Source organism: Oncorhynchus mykiss, chromosome 12 (assembly GCF_057628025.1).
Source record: "Oncorhynchus mykiss isolate SJ-2025 chromosome 12, ASM5762802v1, whole genome shotgun sequence".
NCBI classification, from domain to species: domain Eukaryota; kingdom Metazoa; phylum Chordata; class Actinopteri; order Salmoniformes; family Salmonidae; genus Oncorhynchus; species Oncorhynchus mykiss.
In genome coordinates, this window is record NC_143033.1 from 48,508,366 (window position 1) to 48,531,286 (window position 22,921).

At 42.7% G+C, this 22,921-nt stretch overlaps 1 protein-coding gene across 11 annotated transcripts in view; it reads right to left on the bottom strand.

Annotated features, from left to right (window-relative positions):
- LOC110537702 (CAP-Gly domain-containing linker protein 2) overlaps positions 1–22,921 on the bottom strand; it is a 79,252-nt gene that overhangs the window by 14,104 nt on the left and 42,227 nt on the right. For 4 of the 11 annotated variants that reach the window (XM_021623954.3, XM_090192625.1, XM_090192621.1 and 1 more), the window contains 4 exons: positions 22,307–22,520; positions 10,757–10,954; positions 4,034–4,137; positions 2,495–2,555 (listed from right to left, as the gene is read on the bottom strand). In XM_021623954.3, the coding sequence (XP_021479629.2) occupies positions 2,495–2,555; positions 4,034–4,137; positions 10,757–10,954; positions 22,307–22,520 (577 nt within the window). Of the gene's footprint in view, positions 1–564; positions 616–1,812; positions 1,918–2,494; positions 2,556–4,033; positions 4,138–10,756; positions 10,955–22,306; positions 22,521–22,921 lie in introns of all 11 variants that reach the window. The other 7 variants (XM_021623953.3, XM_090192623.1, XM_090192620.1 and 4 more) reach the window with 3 other exon arrangements.

The window sequence follows — 22,921 nt, forward strand, 5'->3', positions numbered from 1 at the left end:
ATATGAGCGTACAAGCTGGGCCAGCAGACTGCTCAGCATTACAGTGGAAATCCCTTGGTTTGAGTAAATGCTTTGCTCGCAGGCATCAAAAACAAGTTGAGCTTTTAAAATCAGCAGGTGCATTACAACCTAATCAGAAGAAAGCAAGCCATTCTTTGCTATTTTGTCACTAAAGAAGCCAGGCAGATGCACAAAGCCCACACAGAAACCCCCAGACATAACACTACACATAGATAGGCAATCACTAGGACCACACATAGCAATTAAAATGTGACATTTTCAAACATCCAATTAAAATGACAGAACTCCATGTTTGGCAGAGCAGACATAATGACACGGAGTGCATAGTATGTTAATACAGACCATTGAGGCAAAATCAACACTACAGTTGATAGGTTTCTAGGAAAAGTAGTTATCAAAAAGTTCCCTAATAGCATTGAGATAATAATTAAGTTCAAGAAAAAGGCAAGATTGACTTCGCAAGATCAACGTCGTCAAAAATAGACAACTGGGAATCAAACAGTTTAGATAGCTGAACGAAACGACGAGTCCATTTTGTTTCACCTTGGTTCTCTTACCCAACCTCAAGGGTGCTGCATCAAGTCTGCGTCTTCCCTGTAGGTAAAATCAGTATATTTGTAGCGCTATATAACATTCATGACCCAAATGTGCTAAGTGTGTTTCACCACAAAATGATTGTGTGACAGTATATATCTGTACATAACTGTATAAGGCAATATTTTGGTCCTCAGCAGAACTTAATGGAAGTTTCGCATTGGTGCTAATTCTAATATTATGCCACCAATTTAACCTCCTTATAAACTAACGCAAAGTTACGACATCAACAGTGGAAACGACGCCGACTACAGCTGACAATCGCTCCAGCATTGCACCCTGCGAACTCAAAAAAGATTTTTGTGAGTGGGCGACAAAAGGAACGAGGAAAGAGAGCCAAGAGAAATAGAGCTGAGAGCCAAGAGAGAAATAGATAGAGGCTGTGTCTGGCACACTATTCCCCATAGAGCACATATGGCTCTTGTCAGAAGTAGTGCATGATATAGGCAATACGGTGTCATTTGAGACGCGATAGAGAGGTTTTCTATTGGATGTGAGGCCAATTGTTCATTCATTAATGAAATAATCAATTCAGGTTACACTTGTGCAATTTGTTTGCCTGACTACTCAAACTCCTTGTTCCGGCCAAACGCTATACCACGTCCACAGACATTCGTTTCTTATCCGCAATGAGTCTGGATCTGAGTACCTCTCTGACCCATCACCGAATGCGAACACATTTGGGGATTTCTGATTGGTCCAGAAACCTATGGGTTGGGTCAGAGCCAGAACACACGTAGGTAAAGTGGCGGTTTGAAAATCCGTCATTGGCTTTGATACTCTGATTGGTGAAATTCCTTTGTTTTGTACAATGCCCCACGTCACCACAAACAACTTCAATGATGGCAGTCTCAGACTAAAGTATTTCGCAACGACAGAATAGCGGAAGAGTTTAGTGTGAGTCGTCAGGCTTGAAATTTGTTTCTCTCAACATGAAACCTAATATCTGTACAGAGCATTCCTGGCATTGGTAAATAAATCAGGGCAATGGCATCCAATTCTGATTGTAGTCTATGCCGTTTGATGACGTAACTGACAGGATTTTCTGTATGAGTGACTGAGTTTGGAGACAGGTGCAGGGCAGGAATGATAAGGATTTGTGCTGCAAGTCCCACAGCAACCAAAACAAATGATACAGGGGAGAAGCGCAAAGGAAAATGGATACAGGCAGGGGCTCTAGGATGGGCTATCAGTTACCCAATTCACCTCTAATTCTTTCTGAAGCTTTTCTGCTCTCGACTTTTCGAGGAACAGATTCTGCTCAAGCTGCCGAAAACGGGCATGCTCCAATTTCGTCTGAGTCTACAGAGAGGAAAAGAGAACGGAGAGAGACCAGAGGTAGAAAAAAAGACAAGACACAGAAACCTGTAAAGATTGAAGAGGCTGTGTGAAAAATACACATCACATGGGATTTTCTGTAACAGTTGTCAATAGATTGGAAGAGGATAGACATTTACATTTGAGTCATTAGGATTAAGTGCCTTGCTTAAGGGCATATTAGTCAGATTTTTCACCTCGTCAGCTCAGGGATTCAAACCAGTGACTTTTCCGTTACTGGCCCAAGGCTATTAATTAACCACTTGGCTACCTGCCGCCCCTAAACATTGAAAATGTGAAACGTCCCTGTCTATCTTTCTCACTTCTTGTTTTAATCACTATATGTTTGGCACAGGCTTTTGGTCACTCTAACCTAACTGAGCATCATAGTGTCGATCGCTACCAGCCTACTACTCAATAACTTTCACATTACACTATAGAAAGAGCAAAATTCGATCACTTTTGCTAAAGTAATCTTATAAAACACACATTCTCATACCTTCAAAACATGTTTATCAAACTATTGTTGATCTAAGCTTTTTACCAAACGGTAGATAAATACCTCAAGGTCTCCTTTGGTGATTGACTCTTCCTCCACTCTGAACTGAAGGTCTTCCACTTTCCTGTAATAATACGTCGGCCACAAGGTGTCAGGGAAGTGCCACAGAAGAGCATCACGACCCAACAAATGGTTTCTAAAACAATTTACAGTACAGTGACTGCATACATTTTTGACATGCATATTTGAGCCCTGTGGGGAATGAACCCCTGACCTTGGCGTATCTAGCGCCATGCTCTTAACAACTGAGCTACACAGTACCACACCTGGTTCAAAATACATACGGACAGTGCATGAAGTAGAATTAAATAGGTGTGGGTACTCATTTTGGGTGACCATACTCATCATAAAAGGTGCCAGTACTCCAGCAGTAGAAAATTAGAGGAGTCGGACTCAGTACACTGTATAGGAAAGCATTGTCCCATTTCAAGAACTGCATACAGTATGTCAATTAAATCACTTGAGGTACACTTGACTGAGCTTGCCCTGTGCAATGGAATAGTCCCAAAAGTGCTAAATACTCCCACCCTGAAAACTGGTCAGGTTAAATGAAGCGCACTTTAAGTATGTGAAAGTGTTTGACATATGTATTTGGCACAGGTCTGATCACAGCACCGACAACCATGGATCCGTTCCAAATGGCTACCCTATTGAAAACATTATTACTATATAGGGAATAGGGTGCCATTGGGACGCATATTATCTCTTTTACTGGAACAATAGATTCTATTCACAGCTGAAAGTTCTACCAAAGATGGCTAATGCAGCTAGCTAATAAAATTTGTATTTTAAAAGCAGGGCATATGAAAATGACAATGCCCTAGCAATGTTCTTCTGATTACCATAAATGGAATAATAGAGGGGATTTTCGCACTTGAGGTTTTAGCATTGGTTTCAATTGCCGAAATGACAATAGTAATATCCTGTTGTCATGAAAGTGGATACTTTATATATATATATATATATATATATGTATATATTGTGGAAGGACCACCAGAGGGCAGGCTGGGCTCACGGATAGTAGCCCAACAAGGCATGGGAGACAAGGTAACCAGAGGCAATTAAGCACAGCTGACGGTACTAATGACATACTCTCCTTCCCCTATAAGAGAGAGAATGGAACCAGCAGAAAGGAGAGGGGAAAACTATCTCTGGAAGGTGGCCACTGAGAGAGAAGAGCTATCCAGGAAGAACCACTAAGCCGGTGACAATCCTGTGACTTTTGTTGTAGTTTAAAGCTAATCCTATTGTGTTCCTGTTTCATCTGGAGAAGATGTATGTTTTTCCTTGGAAGACTTTCATTGATTATGTTGGAGTGTTTGTGTTGACCAAATGCCCTCAATAGAGAACTGTGTTCAATCAAGAAAACATACTCCTGACTCGTTTATTCCACCTTCCCGCTTTAGAGTGACGCCCAATTACTTGGTCCGCTCACTATCTATATATATATATATATATATATTCAATTGCTCTGAGCAATTTAGTATTTATATATTTTTGTGCCACAAATGAATCATTCCATAGAAATCCCTGACACTGTACCTTTTCTCTTCTTCAAGCTGATTGGCCAGCTCTACTTTGTCCTTCTGAGTGCTTGCCAACAGAGTTTTGACTTGCTGGAGGTTGCTTTCAGTCTCTGTGACATACTGTAATCAGAGAAAAAAACATATCAGGGATGAGCTATACCATGCTATCACTGAGTGCTTTGACACGTTCTCAGTAAGTACACTTACCCATACTAATTTAGGCCTGGTTTACATGTACAGTGAAGTGTACAATGAAAAGAAACATTGATGGATGAATCATGTTTTCATTTGTCAAGTTGAGTGTATTTCTTTGTGTAGATTACACAATAAGGGGCAGTTTCCCAGAGGGTCGTTCCACCTTAATAAAAAGCACAAGAAAGAAGATTTTCGACAGCCGCCATCTCAGATTGTTCTGAAATCGTTTCTGTTGTTAGGAACATATAAGATTAGCATTCCTGCAACATTATTTTGATGAAATATAATGTGATCTCTGAATTAAGCTAATTGATTGCACCCAAATCATCACTTTTAATTTATAGGATTCTTATAGAAGGACCAAACCTTTTTCTAACAATGAGTTACACATTTTCAAAATCTGTCTGACAAGTAGTATGGAGCTGTGGCGCTGAATTTTGTTTCTTCATCCTATGTTATGTATTCTCAGTGAATTTGGTGTGTCCCATCCAACATCCTAATGTTACCAGGTTCTGACCACTACATGGTGCTGTTCCTGCTATTAGGAGAAAAAAGTTTGTATTTTCACATCTCTCCAGAGATGTTCGATCGGGTTCAAGTCCAGGCTCTGGCTGGGCCACTCAAGGAAATTCAGAGACTTGTCACGAAGTCACTCCTGTGTTGTCTTGCATGTGTGCTTAGGTTCGTTGTCCTGTTGGAAGGTGAACCTTCGCCCCTGTCTGAAGTCCTGAGCGCTCTGGAGCAGGTTTTTATCAAGGATCTCTCTGTACTTTGCTCCGTTCATCTTTGCCTCAATTGTAACTAGTCTCCCAGTCCCTGCCGCTGAAAAACATCCCCACAGCATGATGCTGCCACCGCTATGCTTCACCGTAGACCAGAGAATCTTGTTTCTCATGGTCTGAGAGTCCTTTAGGTGCCTTCTGGCAAACTCCAAGTGGGCTGTCATGTGCCTTTTACTGAGGAGCGGCTTCCGTCTGGCCACTACCATAAAGACCCGATTGGTGGATTGCTGCAGAGATGGTTGTCCTTCTGGAAGGTGCTCCCATCTCCACAGAGGAACTCTGGAGCTCTGTCAAAGTGACCATCAGGTTCTTGATAACCTCCCTGACCAAGGCCCTTCTCTCCTGATTGTTCAGTTTGGCAGGGTGGCCAGCTCTAGGAAGAGTCTTGGTGGTTCTTAACTTCTTCCATTTAGGAATGATGGAGGCCACTGTGTTCTTGGAGACTTTCAATGCTGCAGAAATGTTTTGGTAACCCTCCCCAGATCTGTGCCTCAACACAATCCTGTCTCAGTACTCTTAAGGACAATTCCTTTGACATCACGGCTTAGTTTTTGCTCTGACATGCACTGTCAACTATGGGACCTTGTATAGACAGGTGTGTGCCTTTCCAAATTGTGTCCAATCAATTGAAATTACCACAGGTGTTCTCAAAACAAGCTGTAGAAATATCTCAAGGATGATCAATGGAAATAGGATTCACCTGAGCTCAATTTCAAGTCTCATAGCAAATGGTCTGAATGCTTTTGTAAATAATAAAAACCTGTTTTCACTTTGTCATTATGGGGTATTGTGTGTAGATTGATGAGGATTTTTTTTATTTAATACATGTTATTATAAGGTGTTAACGTAGCAAAATGTGGAAAAAGTGAAGGGGTCTGAATACTTTCCGAATGCACTGTATATACTGGTTGTTGGGGTGGGATTGGTGTGGGGTGTGGAGGGTCTGTGGTTGGCTTTTGTCCATTTATTTGTCTTACTCATCGTTAAAAAAAACTTTGGATGTTAGGTACTATAATTGAATATTATATTATTAATAATTATTGTATGCTATCAATTAAAATGGCCAATTTGGGTGCAATCAATTAGCTTAATTTCTCAGAGATCAAATTATATTCCAACAAAATGTTTCCGTAATACTTATCTTATCTGTTTTTAACTACAGAAACGATTTCAGAACAATCTGAGATGGTTGGTATCATGGCTTGCTGAAATGTTAAATAAAGGTATGTATATATATATATATATATATATATATATGACATGGAACAACCCCAGACACAGATACATTTTAGTCCTGGACTAAAACAACTATTTCAATGGAGAATCACTCAAATCACTCACCCCGGGGCGAACCAGAGCACATTAGATATGCTTTCCTGCAAGTGTGTGTTTGTGTGTGTCAGTCAGTTCCAATGATGTACAGCACACACTACTACAATAACATTATTTCAGTGGATAATCACCATTGAGAATGCTTTTTAGTCTTGGATTAGGCTTAAACTGGCTGGGAAACCAGCCCTATATGTTGTCAACTTCCATATCTAACAGATTAATTTGTCTGACAGATATGCAGTTGCTTTTCTCTTAATTCAGTCAAGAGCCCTGTCATAGTGTGACTCATCAACATCTGCAGACTCATTGGGATGACATATTAGGACATTTCCCTGGTTGAGTCATAGAGTGGGTGCTGCTGATTTGGCTGGTGTGAGTGTGTAGTCTGCAGTGACCGTGACAGCATGCAACTACAGATGTAGGATCTTAATTTGAGCCAGTTATTTACAGCAGGAAAATAGTCCTTCAGCAACAGGAAATGTGAATTATTATGTGGATTATAATTAATGGCATTTTTTTGTAGGGCTTGATATATTTTGATGTGGAAATTGCAAACCTTAGAAGCCTTTTTAAATCTTGAATACACTACAAGTTTGCATTTCCTGCTGTGCAAAAACATTCTCAGCAACAAAAGAGTGATCAATTTAAGATCCTACATCTGTATAATGACAACCTATTCCCTATGTAGTGCACTATATAGGGGATATGGTGCCAATTCAAATGCCCCTTTTCACTGCACACGACATGTTCACACTCAAGTGCACTATATAGGGAATGTGGTGCTATTTTGGAGGTAGCCACACTGTCACCACTGTCCTTGCACGGCCCAACGGCTTTTATGGCTAATTACCATCATTTATTTTTTTATCTTTTATTTCACCTTTATTTAACCAGGTAGACAAGTTGAGAACAAGTTCTCATTTACAATTGTGATTGAACAATTGAAAAACTCGTTTTAATGACTCCAACCTAAGTGTATGTACACTTACGACTTCAACTGATATACACAATGGATAGTCTATTGGTCACGTGAGTGTACAGCATATTGTACTTTCACTGTAAATGTGTAGGCTATTACACTTTCAAATTAATTTGATTGTGTATTGTTCTGTTTTTATATACTGTCTTTTTAAGCACACAAGCAAATTCATTTCCCCCTGGTGGGATAATAAAGTTTTCGATGACTTTCCCTTTAAGGGGCGCAGGTTAGTGTTTTTCATCACAAATATTGTTTTGGAGGCTGCTCTGCAGATTGGCCACTAGCTGGCACAGCCACAGTCATAACATAACGAACCACACTGCTAACCCTAAGGCCTAACTTTAAATTAAGACCAAAAAGCAAGTGTCTTATTTCATACATTTTTACAATATAGCCAATTTTGCAGGTGGCCCATCTAGCGGAAATCGCTCGGTTCTGCCTCAAGGACAAGACTCATCTCAATAAATGTCAACTTGCTTAATAAGAAGCATTAGCAGAGCCAAAATGAATATAACAAATTTAACGACATATTGCAGGATAAGTCAATGTTAGAGTTTACATAGCTGGCCATAAATGGATGATTGATGTTTCTATTTGGATTGGTTATGGAGGCTTCTTCTTACCCATGCCTTTCTACTACAGATTATAATATGATTAGGCTATATCTTTACATTTAAAAAAACAAGTGTCAGATTGTCGGTCATTCCAATATATTTAATACCCCTGGATCTTCAAGTGACTAGGAAATATGGAAATATAGATTAGCCAAATTGTTTTACATGAGCATAACACAAAAACTAAGGACTAGCCAACTCTGTTACTACACTGTTGTTTATGATTTTGTTGTCATGGAGCACTGATTGGGCTCAATGCTTCGAGATGAAAAATAAATGCTGCTCTCGGGAATTGCATGCTTTGAGCACTACCGAAAAGTGCTAATTGCATTTGAAAAATGTGTGCCATATGCTACATTTGCTATAGGCCTATTGTTTAGGTTTATGTTGGTGACACTTTGATATCTCGATAATTTGCAGATGTTTAAGTCTGTCAAAAGTGTGCGGGTTTGAGCATGTGTCCGTTAGAGCTATGGATTTTTTTTTTATCAGCACGAATTAGATTGAGCTATAAAAGCGCCACTGGTGGTCTTAAAGAAGTCTCTTTCCACTTTTACGGCTGCTGCGACTGAGTTTTGAGTGAAGGGGATGGGTACTGTTCTGTAAAATGCTTTCAAGTTTTTGGTGAATAGGTTTTGTGTACAGACTGGTGGCTGATTATTGGTCTATATCAATTATCCTTCCCACCGTCTTGATCAAGCGCTGAAGCTTGACATGGTCTTGTGCTCGTATGTTTCCAAAGACGCATGTCAGACCAAAGGACAGCGCACTCTGCAGGACAGATTTATAAAACAGTTGTAGGATATGGCAATCAACATTAAAATGGTTCAGTTTGTGTAAAAAAAACATTGTATGTGGCAGTTTCTATCTCTTTGCAAGGATACAGTCATTGAATTTCAGTTCATCTATTTCGATTCCCAGATATCTATACGTGATCACTCTATCGACGGATTCCCAATTGAACTTCGTAGGGGATAGTGCAGTTTCATTCCTTCTAAAAATCAATTTCAATCTCTTGTTTTCTTAACGTTTATTTCAAGAAAGTTATCTGCGCACCACTGGACGAATTGCGTACCACTGGACGAATTTGACAGTAATCTCTGTCAAAACCTTGGTTTGGGTGGAAAAACCCATAAGAGCGGTGTCATCTACATATTTAAAGAATGTGTGGGCTGGCTCAGAGGCTTGGCCATCGTTCGTTCACAGTGCGTACAGGATCGGTGAAAGTACCCACCCTTGTGATGCTCCCGTATTCACCGTTCTAGATGTGGGGATGGCAGAGTTGAAATTCACTTGTTAGGTACAATTCACACAAGGAAACTGTTGATCCGCTTGATCAGTAGAGAGTTGACACACAAATTGAAAAGCTTGTCCACCACTGAAGTCAATGAATACAATTTTCACTAGGCTGTTTGCCTGTTCTAAGTGTTCATATATGATGTTCAGCTTGTCCAGTAACTCATCATCAACACGCCTGGAGGCGCGGTATTCAAATTGGTTTGGATCTAGTTGGGATGAGACACCAGAAATACTGTTTTTTTGTTTTCATAGGTACAGATGTCAGGGCTACAGGGCGTAAGTCGTTATTTTCTTTTGGCCTGGTGTTTTTAGGTACTGGGACAATCAGCAACTTTTTCCATAAGTCTGGAATTGTCCCGCTCTCCTGTGACAGCTAGAACAGCTTCTGGAACGGTAGTGCAAGCTGGTTTGTGCATGCCCAGAGTGCCTTCCTGCTGAAGCTGTCTGGACCGTATGATTTTCTTGGGATGACATGTTGAAAGTGTTGCTTGACGTCATCACAGGGATTTGTATATCAACAGCTGGTATGCTGTCTACACTGTCCATGGCCATTTATGCTGCGATTTAAAATCACCCATGTCAAACCTTCAATAGAAATGGTTCAAAACATTTTTTTTGTTCATTAGAAGGGCATGAGATCAGTCAATATTCTGACCACTAGGGGTCAATGTTTTAGATACGATATCCAGTAAGCCTCCCTTTGCCGTAGTAGGATTTTGATGTTGCCTCCTTTCCTCTTTACTGCCACATGATTTAAACACTAGTTTTTTTTCTGGTTGAGGCGCTCTTTAAAGAGTCACCCACGGTGACTGTTTAATCGTGAAGAACGCACAAGAGAAGCTTTGTCTGGCATGCATTTAGCAACTTTCTAGTGAAATAAATGCTAGCTTATTTCCTAGCTGTGTGCCTTTGACAGCATGGTTGGAGACATAAACGTAGGTATGGCTAGCCAAAGGCCAAGACCCTCTCTGTTTCCGCTATAAATACTGATTGGTTGAGAGCGCTGGACTTGCTTTCCTTGGCCACGTTAGTTTTGCATCACCAGTGCCCTGGATGGGCGGATTTTTCATATTATTCCATTGCTCCGTAAATGAAATCTCCACCCAAAAAGGGGACTGGGCAATGCAAAAACTAGCATGCACCTTGTCTAGAAAAGAGAGATAACATTCAGCTTTGAATGGCTTTATGAATGTGAGGCTCAGCTTGCATGAGATTCTGATTCGTCAGAAATAGCTTGCTGACTGATTTGTTTATGAACAATGCACATCTCCAGGTGAACCAAAGCGCATTAGAGATGGTTTATTTACAGTTTAGCCCCGCTTTGAGTCTAGTAAGCCAGTCCCCCCAGGATTCTGCGATATAATATTTTTTTGCAAAATCAACAATTATTGTGAATTTGACCAATCACCTCACTGTTTCAGCCTAAAACAGTGAAATCATCACAATATTATCGCATAAAACTGACCAAAGCAGTTCAAAAAGAGGGCTTGCAATTTCATGGCACAATGACAAAAACTGCCACTCAGGTTACTGCCTACCTGCAGGTGCTGGGCCTTGAGGACACTGAGCTCCTTCTCCACCTCACAGATGTGGCTGGTGGCTTTTGCCACCTCAGCCCGCTCCAGGTCCCTCTCGGCCAGCAGCTGCTCGATGTGCTGCTGTTTCTCTTTCAGTGCCTCCTGCAGCGCAGTAGTGCCTGAAATTTTGCGGGCATAGCGGGACGACGTCTCTGTGAGCTATGGAGGGGGAGGGGAGGTTTTGTAGGGGGGAAGGGTGGTTGGGCAGGGGGAGGAATGGGGGGAAGGAGGTGAGAGAAACAAATAAGATGAGGAAATTTGTCTTGCAGCATTACAATTTTTTTTATGCACACTCAATTTAAAAATGCAAGAAAAAGAAGGGGATTTCATAAATTATTTATATGCTGCATGAAATAAGGGGCTTTCATGATATTTGAATTATTATTATTGAGGACATTTGTCTGGGAGCATTAGAAAAAAAACATTAGGAGCGAACTAAAGATACTTTTGGTAATGTAGTGTATCTTGACACCTGCTCTTCGAACATCTCATTCCAAAATCATAGGCATTAATATGGAGTTGGTCCCCCCTTTGCTGCTATAATAGCCTCCACTCTTCTGGGAAGGCTTTCCACTAGATGTTGGAACATTGCTGCGGGGACTTGCTTCCATTCAGCCACAAGAGCATTAAGGAGGTCGGGCACTGATGTTGGGTGATTCGGCCTGGCTCGCAGTCGGCGTTCCAATTCATCCCAAAGGCGTTCGATGGGGTTAAGGTCAGGGCTCTGTTCTTTAGTACTCAGCGGTCCCGCTCTGTGAGCTTGTGTGGCCTACCACTTCGTGGCTGAGCAGTTGTTGCTCCTAGGCGTTTCCACTTCACAATAACAGCACTTACAGTTGATCGGGGTAGCTCTAGCAGAGCAGAAATTTGACAAACTGACTTCTTGGAAAGGTTCATGTCTTCCACGTTGAAAGTCACTGAGGTCTTCAGTAAGGCCATTCAACTGTGAATGTTTGTCTATGGTGATTGCATGGTTGTGTGCTCGATTTTAGTACACCGGTCAGCAATGGGTGTGGCAGATGACGTCTTTATAAAGACGTCATCAGTGTACAAGAAAAAACAAATGGGTATCTCACAACAGAACACTTAAACTGGAATGACACTCAGTCACGGTTGCACAAAAATAACTGTGTGCAAACTACGCCCCCAAATATTCTAATGAGCCCCAGCCTCTAGGTGCTGGGCTTGGTGTGGTCTGGCCTGTGTCGGGCTTGGTGTGGACCGGCCCATGTCGGGTTTGGTGTGGGCTGGCCTATGTTTGTGATGTGGTGAGGTTGTTCCCAGGTGCAGAGAAGAGACCAGACAAGGAATCAGTGGTTAAGGATAAACATAAATACTTTACTGAGAAACGGTAGCAGCAGGATCACAGCACACTAGAAAAACAACAAACACTAAGTCTCGAAAACACACTCAGGAAACGAACACATGGTAAACAATTTAAGCTTCTGCAAAGGACAACAGTTCGGCAAACCAGGACTGACACTCGAACGGTCCAGTGGACGAGTTCGGCAGTGTGTTTTGAGCATATTTGCCCAGACGAGGAACTTGATCCAGTTGCTGGCCTGGGTGGAGACGAAACAGCAGAGGAACTTCTCCAACTCCTGGTTGGCCCGCTCCGTTATCCCATTAGACTCTGGGTGAAACCCAGAGGAAAGACTCATTGACGCCCCCAACAGGGAGCAGAAGGCTTTCCAATACCGTGCGACGAACTGGGGCCCACGATCCGAGACAATGTCCTGGGAAAGTCTGTGTAGTTGAAAGACATGGGTAATCATGAGATCAGCGGTCTCCTTCACTGAGGGCAACTTGGGTAAGGTGATGAAATGGGCAGCCTTGGAAAACTGTTCGACAACCACCAGGATAGTGGTAAAGCCCTTGGGATGGGGGTAACTCTGTGATAAAGTCTACGGACAAGTGCGACCAGGACTGGCTGAGGATGGGCAGAGGTTGGAGCAAGGAATTGCTTTGGGCACAGGTGGAGCAGGCCGTAACGAAGGATCTCACATCCTCAATCATGTTGGGCCAACAGAATCTCCGCCTCAGGAACTCCAGTGTCCGATTAATCCTTGAATGCCCAGTTAATTTCAGAGGAGTGTCCCCATTGTAGTACCCGGGATCGCGGAACATAAAGTCTGTAGTGAGACCCAGCCGGGGTCAGGTTCTCTGGTCTGGGCTTGTCGGACCGTGGTATCAATACTCCATATCATGGGGGCCACAATGCGGGAGCTGGGGATGATGGGCTCACAGTCCCTCTCCTCATTAGAGACATTGTGTTGGCGGGACAGGGGGTCTGCTTTCTAATTATTTTATCCCGGGCAATAGGCTAGTGCGAAGTTGAACCTGTTAAAGAACAGAGCCCACCTAGCCTGGCAAGCGTTCAACCTCTTGGCTTCTTGAATGGAGACCAAGTTCTTATGGTCTGTCCAGATCACAAAAGGATGAGGTGCCCCTCCAACCAGTGTCTCCACCCCTCAAGGGCACACTTAACTGCCAAGAGCTCCCGGTTGCCTACATCGTTGTTGCGTTCCGCTGGCGAGAACCACTTGGAGAGATAGGCACATGGGTGCAGGTTCTTGTCCCCCTCGTTCCGCTGTAAAAGGACCGCCCCTGCTCCGGTGTCTGAGGCATACCACAAAGTGACGGGTAGGATCCGGATGGACAAGAATGGGTCCGGAGAGTAAAGATCCCGTAAGCTTCCCAAATGCCCGGTCAGCCTCGCAGGTCCAGCAAGAATGGTTCTGGGACATGAGGTGCTTCCCCGCACCAAAGTTGCATATAAAACGTCAAAACGTCCGTAAAACCACTGGACTTGTTTAAGTGAGGCGGGATGGGGGACAGTCTGTGACCGCCCTCACCTTTACGGGGTCAAGCAGTCTTCCATTAATCTCGCTCCCTGATTCTCACCATATTGTAAGCGTTGCGGAGGTCCAGTTTGGGGAAGAATTGGGCCCAATGGGCAAACTCCAAGACAGCAGACATCAGAGGTAGGGGGCAACGATTCTTAATTGTAATCCTGTTCAGCCCTCTGTAATTGATGCAGGGACGCAGAACTCCATCCTTCTTTCCCACAAAGAAGAAACCTGCACTAGCTGAGGATGTAGAGGAGTGAATGAAACCTGCCTCCAGCGACTCCCGGATGTAATAATCCATGACTGCTGCTTCAGGGGTCAAGAGGGAGTACAGGCGGCCCTGGGGAGGGGTGGAGCCGGTTAGGAGTTCTATGGCGCAGTACTATGGACGATGAGGAGGGAGGGTGGCGGATTGCCTCTTACTGAAGGCCTCCCGGAGGTCAAAGTACTCGGGAGGGAGAGCGGAAAAGTCTTGGTCTTCAGTGGATGCCGGGGAACACGGCGAGGCTCTTGGTGGGGGTCTTAGGCATTTAGTCTGGAAGATCTTACCCCAGTCTAGTAGGTGTCCTGTGGACCAGGATAATAGTGGGTTGTAGCACTAGCCCGGGGTACCCTAGGATAAGGGGGTTCTCGGGAGAAGTGATCAAAAGAAGTCTGAGTGGTTCACCCCAACCTGCAGTAGAATGAGCTTGGTCTGATATTCCACCTGGCCGGAGCCGATGGTGCGTCCATCGAGGGCTTGAACCTGCAGAGGAATGGGACATTTCACGCAGGGGATTTGCAATTCTCTGGTGAAGCCCCAGAGTCCACGAAGGCTTGAATGTGGTGCTGACGGTTGTTCCAATGGAGGGTTGCGGGTAGTGTCAGAGGGTGACTGTATACCTGGGATGTAACTGCACAGCTCGTCAGGGTCTCCCCTTGTCCTGGCAAGCTTGGTGTTTCCCATCAACTCTGGGCATGTAAAACGGAGATGGTCGAGACCTCCGCAGTAGAGGCAGCAGCCGTTGCTCATGCGCCGGTCACATTCCTGCGGGCTCAGACGTGTGCGTCCCAGCTGCCTGAGCTCCTTAATTCTAGGCTCGGGGGGGCTTGGGGTGCTCCGGAAACCGGTGGTGGTGTCAAAGGCACTGTCTTTCACGTTCTCGGATGCGGTTGTAAATCCTGATGGCCAACTTTATCAGGGACTCGAGGTCCTCTCCCAGTTCCCAAGCGGCAAGTTCATCCTTGATGGAGTTTTAAACAGACCCTGGTGGAAAGTGGTCAGTGCCTCAGTATTCCACCCACTCCCGGCGGCGAGAGTGCGGAACTCAATGGCGAAGTCAGCCACTGGTCTGGCCCCTTGGCGTAGGTTGAACAGTCGGCTTGCCGCTTCTCGTCTGCTGACTGGGTGGTTGAAGACTTGTCGCAGCTTGGCAGTGAAGGCTAATGTGGAGCTGCAGGATGGTGGCTGCTGTTCTCACACCACCATTGCCCACGCCAGGGCCTTACCTGAGAGTAGAGAGATGATATAGGCTATCATGGCCCGATTGGTGTGGAACGAGGAGGACTGTAGATCGAACACCAGAGCGCACTGAGTGAGGAACCTCTTGCATCCTCCCAGGTGGCCGTCATACTAATCGGGGGCTGGGATCTTGGGTTCCCGGTACAGCTTCCCTGGAGGAACTATGGCGACGCCTGTAGCACTGGGTGATGAGAATTGGGCATTGGCTCCTCCTGGGTTGGGGTTGGGCCATGGTTGGACAAAATTGGTAAGTGCCCAGAGGGTTTCTTATATTTGGGAGAGTTGTTCTTGCTGCCGCAACAGTAGTTCTCCTTGGTGGGTTATAGCATTCTGGATCTGGGTGATCTCAGCTGGGTCCATGTTGAGGCAGAAGCTTGCTGTGACGTAGTGAGGTTGGACCCAGGTGCAGAGAAGAGACCAGATGCAGAATCAGCGGTTAAGGGTAAATATGAATACTTTAGGATCAAAGTACACTAGAAAAACAACACACACTAAGTCTCGAAAACTCACTCAGTAAACAACCGTACACGGTATACAATTCAAGCTTCTGCAAAGGACAACAGAAAACACACCCCTTTTAACATGGAAATCATAACGAGTAAATAGGACACACCTGAGTGATGTTAATGTCTCTAGGACGGTATCTGCAGCCCTCTCGTGACAGGTGTAACCATGACAGTGTTGGGTTTGGTGTGGGCTGGCCCATGTCGGGCTAGCCCGAGTTGAGCTGGTGTAGGCTAGCCTGTGTTTGGCTTGGTGTGGGCTAGCCCGTGCTCACCTTGGCCACTGAATACCCACATGGGACCAATGGGGTCATGTTTTCTGGGTATACACAGTATGTCTGTACTTTAGCCCTACTACCAGCACCAAGATGGCCACCTGATGTGCCAGAATGTGATAATTAGGGTGTCCTAATGCTGGCTGAGGTTAATTGACCTAATGTGCTACATCTTCCAAATATGTCACCTGACTGCCTGATAAGAGGCGGAGGGGTGACATACACAGACAGACATTTCCATCAATACTGATAATATATCAATACTAGCTTTAAAAGAATATTGCATATTTATGTGCTATGATAATCAGTAATTGTGTCCCCAACGTGTTGTAACTACTCTATGTAATGTGTCACTACTGTGTTTGTGTGTTATTTGTCTCTAAAATGTTTATATTGTGCCAAATACAGTGTGTGTCCTGTCTCATGTACAGTGGCTTGCGAAAGTATTCACCCCCCTTGGCATTTTTCCTCTTTTGTTGCCTTACTATAAGACAAAAAAACAGAAAACTTGAACGTGCATAACTATCAAAAAAATAAAATAATCTGTACTTTGTAAAGCCATCTGAAGACTGAAACAGGTTTCCCTCAAGAATTTCCATGTATTTAACGCCATCATTCCTTCAATTCTGACCAGTTTCCCAGTCCCTGCCGATGAAAAACATCCCCACAGCATGCTGCCACCACCATGCTTCACTGTGGGGCTGCTGTTCCCGGGGTGATGAGAGATGTCGGGTTTGTGCCAGACATAGCATTGACCATCCTTGATGGTCAAAAATCAAAATGTTGGTCTCATCTAACCAGAGTACCTTCTTCCATATGTTTGGGGAGTCTCCCACATGCCTTTTGGCGAACACCAAACGTGTTTGCTTATTTTTTTCTTTAAGCAATGCCTTTTTTCTGGCCACTCTTTCGTAAAGCCCAGCTCTGTGGAGTGTACGGCTTAAAGTGGTCCTATGGACAGATACTTCAATCTCCACTGTGGAGCTTTGCAGCTCCTTCAGGGTTATCTTTGGTCTCTTTGTTGCCTCTATGATTAATGCCCTCCTTGCCTGGTCCATGAGTTTTGGTGAGCGGCCCTCTCTTGGCAGGTTTGTTGTGGTCCCATGTTCTTTCCATTTTTTAATAATGGATTTAATGATGCTCCGTGGGATGTTCAACGTTTCTGATATTTTTTTAGAACCCAACCCTGATCTGTACTTCTCCACAACTTTGTCCCTGACCTGTTTGGAAAGCTCCTTGTTCTTCATGGTGCCGCTTGCTTGGTGGTGCCCTGTGCTTAGTGGTGTTGCAGACTATGCGGCCTTTCAGAACAGGTGATACATACAGAGATCATGTGACAGATAAATAAAGTCCACCTGTGTGCAATCTAACTAATTATGTGACTTCTGAAGGTAATTGGTAGCACCAGATCTAATTTAGGAGCTTAATAGCAAAGGGGTGAATACATATGCAAGCACCACTTTTCTGTTTTTTGGTTGTTTTTTTCAATTCACTTCACCAATTTGGACTATTTTGTGCATGTCTATTACATGAAATCCAAATAAAATTATATTTAAATTACAGGTTGTAATGCAACAAAATAGTAAAAATGCCAAGGGGGTTGAATACTTTTGCAAGGCACTGTATTGCATGTCTTCTTTGTCTCCCTCTCTGCCCTCTCTTAATCTCTCTCCCATCCTCTGTCTCTCTCCATCTCTTGCTCTCTGGCAGTCTCATCTTTCAGTCTGTTTGTATCTGTCAGGTCTGCAAAAATGTGTATAATGCAATTAAACGCTTTGGGAGCATTATACCAGTGTACAGATTTACTTTTTGTTTTACGTTGTCCTCTCTGATCCAGCACCTGGGACAAGTTTTTGTGTGTGCATACCGCTCAATTATTTACATCTACACTAGATGACTAACAGAGGGCGCTGTTTTGAAACCACCACGCCTCCATCTTGCCACTCACCCACCGTTGTAAAAAATATTTTGAAAGCCATAGAAATGCATTTAATGTCTACATTTGTTTTTGACACATTTATTATACTACAGACATCTTAATAATGCATATTTTTAATTATATTATGTGAGCTAAACATAAAAAATGGAATATATAAAAACATTTCCGAGTACGTTTTGGAAAGTACTAATGTTACTGTCCTCCAATACAACAAAGCAATACTTAAATACATGTAATTTTGTCCTTTAATTGAAATACTGTAGAATCCATTAATTCCTACAGAGCCTCACAGTGGAGGTTTTATAATACCCATAAAACCTAGAGATTAAACAGGGAAATTACTTCAATCATTTTTCCACCATTAATTTTTCCCATAGGGAAAACATTAAAAAAAACATAAAATAAGGGCTGTGTTTTGTGTAGGCTTACCCTGGTGTGACGTTTTGAGAACCATGTAAATCTCTCTTGGACAACGTGACTTTAATCAATATATTCAGCTCAATTTACTCTCAGATTCGAATAATGCTAATTAGCATCAAAATAGACATCATGAAAAACAAAAAATCCCTGCAAGCTCCTGCACGTCATCTAAAGCTGACACTTTTGCTAACAGGTATTGTGTACATTTTTAAACTTGCACAAGATAGATCACGGAATTGTCCTTTTAAAGAAATGTAGCAAATTGAATCATTATTACATTTAGCTAACATTACAGTTAATCCAGAGATTCTTACCATTGTCTCTGGATTCGTCAGTCTCGTCCAGATCATCATGGCATTTGTTGTTCTTTATGATAGCCACACTAGCAGCTAATTAGCATTTCATTTTTGGGGGGTAAATACATGCGAATATATTGATAAAGTCACCTCTATACCAAACACATACAATTATCTGTAAGGTCCCTCAGTCGAGCAATTTCAAACACCGATTCAAACACAAAGACCAGGGAGGTTTTACAATGCCTCGCAAAGAAGGAAACCTATAAGTAGTAAAAATAAAAAAGCAGACATTGAATATCCGTTTGTGCATGGTGAAGTTATCAATTACACTTTGGATGGTGTATCAATACACCCAGTCACTACAAAGATACAGGCGTCCTTCCTTACTCAGTTGCCTTAGAGGACGAAAACCACTCAGGGATTTCACAATGAGGCCAATGGTGACTATAAAATAGTTAGAGTTTTTAATTTAACTTTATTTAACCCTTATTCACCAGGTAAGTTGACTGAGAACACATTCTCATTTACAGCAATGACCTAGGTCATAGTTACAGGGGAGAGGAAGGGGATGAATGAGCCAATTGAAAGCTGAGAATGATTAGGTGGCCATGATGGTATGAGGGCCAGATTGGGAATTTAGCCAGGACATTAGGGTTAACGCCCCTACTCTTACGATAAGGGCCATGGGATCTTTAGTGACCACAGAGAGTCAGGACATGTTTAATGTCTCATCCGAAAGACAGCCCTCTAGGTTCCCAATCACTGCCCTGGGAATTTGGGATATTTTCTTAGACCAGAGGAAAAAGTGCCTCCTACGGGCACTCCAACACCACTTCCAGTAGCATCCGGTCTCCCATCCAAGGACCAACCAGGACCAACCCTGCTTAGCTTCAGAGGCAAGCCAGCAGTGGCTGTAATAGGAGAAAACTGAGGCTGGATCAACAACATTGCATTTACTCCCCAATACTAACCTAATTGAGAGTGAAAAGAAGAAACCTGTACAATATACAGTTCATGTCGGAAGTTTACATATACCTTAGCCAAATACATTAAACTCAGTTTTTCACAATTCCCGACATTTAATCCTAGTAAAAATTCCCTGTTTTAGGTCAGTTAGGATCACCATTTTATTTTAAGAATGTGAAATGTAAGAATAATAGCAAAGAGAATAATTTTTTTCAGCTTTTATTTATTTCATCACATTCCCAGTGGGTCAGAAGTTTACATACACTCAATTAGTATTTGGTAGCATTGCCTTTAAATTGTTTCACTTGGGTCAAATGTGTCGGGTAGCCTTCCACAAGCTTCCCACAATATGTTGGGTGAATTTTGGCCCATTCCTCCTGACAGAGCTGGTGTAACTGAGTCAGGTTTGTAGGCCTCCTTGCTCGCACACGCTTTTTCAGTTCTGCCAACACATTTTCTATAGGATTGAGGTTAGGGCTTGTGATGGCCCTCCAATACCTTGACTTTGATGTCCTTAAGCCAATTTGCCACAACTGTGGAAGTATTCTTGGGGTCATTGTCCATTTGGAATACCCATTTGCAACCAAGCTTTAACTTCCTGACTGTTGTCTTGAGAAGTTGCTTCAATATATCCAAATAATTTTCCTGCCTCATGATGCTATCTATTTTGTAAAGTGCACCAGTCCCTCCTGCAGCAAAGCACCCCCACAGTATGATGCTGCCACCTCGTGCTTCACGGTTGGGATGGTGTTCTTCGGCTTGCAAGCCTCCCCCTTTTTCCTCCAAACATAACGATGGTCATTATGGCCAAACAGTTCTATTTTTGTTTCATCAGACGAGAGGACATTTCTCCAAAAAGTACGATCTTTGTCCCCATGTGCAGTTGCAAACTGTAGTCTGGCTTTTTTTATGGCGGTTTTGGAGCAGTGGCTTCTTCCTTGCTGAGCGGCCTTTCAGGTTGTGTCGATATAGGACTCGTTTTACTGTGGATATAGATACTTTTGTAACTGTTTCCTCCAGCATCTTCACAAGGTCCTTTGCTGTTGTTCTGGAATTGATTTGCACTTTTCACACCAAACTACGTTCATCTCTAGGAGACAGAACCCACCTCCTTCCTGAGCTGTATGACAGCTGCGTGGTCCCATGGTGTTTATACTTGCATACTATTTTTTGTACAGACGAACGTGGTACTTTCAGGCGTTTGGAAATTGCTCCCAAGGATGAACCAGAGGTCTTGGCTGATTTCTTTTGATTTTCCCATGATGTCATGCAAAGAGGCAATGATTGAAAAAGAAAAGGAGAACCGCACACTCTAGGAGCTCAGATGCAATATTTTAATAACCTAATATCCAACATTTTGACAGACAGATTTTTACATCCACAGGTACATCTCCAATTGACTCAAATTATGTCAATTAGCCTATCAGAAGCTTCTAAAGCCATGACATAATTTTCTGGAATTTTCCAAGCTGTTTAAAGGCAGAGTCAATTTAGTGTATGTAAACTTCTGACCCCCTGGAATTGTGATACAGTGAATTATAAGTGAAATAATCTGTCTGTAAACAATTGTTGGAAAAATTACTTGTGTCATGCACAAAGTAGATGTCCTAACAGACTTGCCAAAACTATAGTTTGTTAACAAGAAATTTGTGGAGTGGTTGAAAAACGAGTTTTAATGACTCCAACCTAAGTGTATGTAAACTTCCGACTTCAACTGTAAAAATATTCCAAAACATGCATCCTGTTTGCAACAAGGAACTAAAGTAATACTGCAAAAAATGTGGCAGAGCAATTCACTTTTTGTCCTGAATACAAAGTTTTATGTTTGTAGCAAATCCAATACAACACATTACTGAATACCACTCTTCATATTTTCAAGCGTAGTGGTGGCTGCATCATGTTATGGGTATGCTTGTAATCGTTAAGGACTATGGAGTTCTTCAGGATAAAAAATAAACATAGTGGAGCTAAATACAGGCAAAATCAGAGGAAAACCTGGTTCAGTCTGCTTTCCACTAGACACAGAGATTAATTCACCTTTCAGCATGACAATAATCTAAAACACAAGGCCAAATATACACTGGAGTCGCTTACCAAGAAGACAGTGAATGTTCTGGAGTGGCTGAGTTAGTTTTGACTTAAATCTACTTGAAAATCTATGGCAAGACCTGAAATTGGTTGTATAGCAATGATTGAAAAAGAAAAGGAGAGCCACACACTCAAGGCGCTCAGATGCAATAATGTAATAACCTAATATCCAACGTTTCGACAGACAAGCTGTCTTCATTATACCCTGATGAAGACAGCTTGTCTGTCAAAACGTTGGATATTAGACACAGCTTGAAGAATTGAAAAAATAATGGGCAAATGTTGCACAATCCAGGCATGGAAAGCTCTTAGAGACTTACCCGGAAAGAGTCAGATGTAATCACTGCCAAAGGTGCTTCTACAAAGTATTGACTCAAGGGTGAATACTTATGTAAATGAGATATTTCTGTATTTCATTTTCAAAACATTTGCAATAAGTTCTAAAAACATGTTTTCACTTTGTCATTGTGGGTATTATGTGTAGGATGGGTGAGATAAAAAAAAAAATATTTAATCATTTTTTAATTCAGACTGTAACTCAATAAAGTCAAGGGGTATGACTACTTTCTGAAGGCACTTTACATGAATGATACCACCCCATTAGACTGGCAGTTATAGTCATGAAAATACATTGGTTGGTTTATGTCTATGCATGCATGTGTATCTCTCACCAGGCCAGTTCGACTGGGCCGCCCGCCCACTGAGGAAGCCACAGAGCTAACAGAGCTGATGGACGAGCTGCTGGGGCTGTGGGCCAAGGATGACACCCCCATGGCCATGCGCTTGCTCTTCTTGGCCTTGGCCGGGCTGGTGGAGGGGAAACCGATACGGATCACCTTGTGGATGGGTGCAAACAGTCCAAACCTGGGCGGACACTGGAAGTACCTGGGTCAGAGGTAGAGAATGACCGATATGGGTTTTTAAGGGCTAATGATGATTTGTGGGGGTCAAGGAGGTTGACATTTAATGCCAAAAATAAATATAATGAATTGTTAACTTTTTGATGAGAAAAATTCCCAGCGACAGCCATGTATCAATACAATCAATTTGACTTTGATTTTAAACAAACTAAATAACGGTAAGAATTTATTTGAATGGTGAATCTCTTGATAAACTGGGTACATCAAGATGGTATAGGCCTACACACAATATAGGTGAATTCATATTCAATAGGACTGTGTGCATGCATTGAGTTATTGAGCTCGGTTTGACTGATTTCAGTGATCTATTGGGCTACAAATGGCAATCTGTTTCCCTTTCATTTAGGACCATAGGCCTACAAGCTA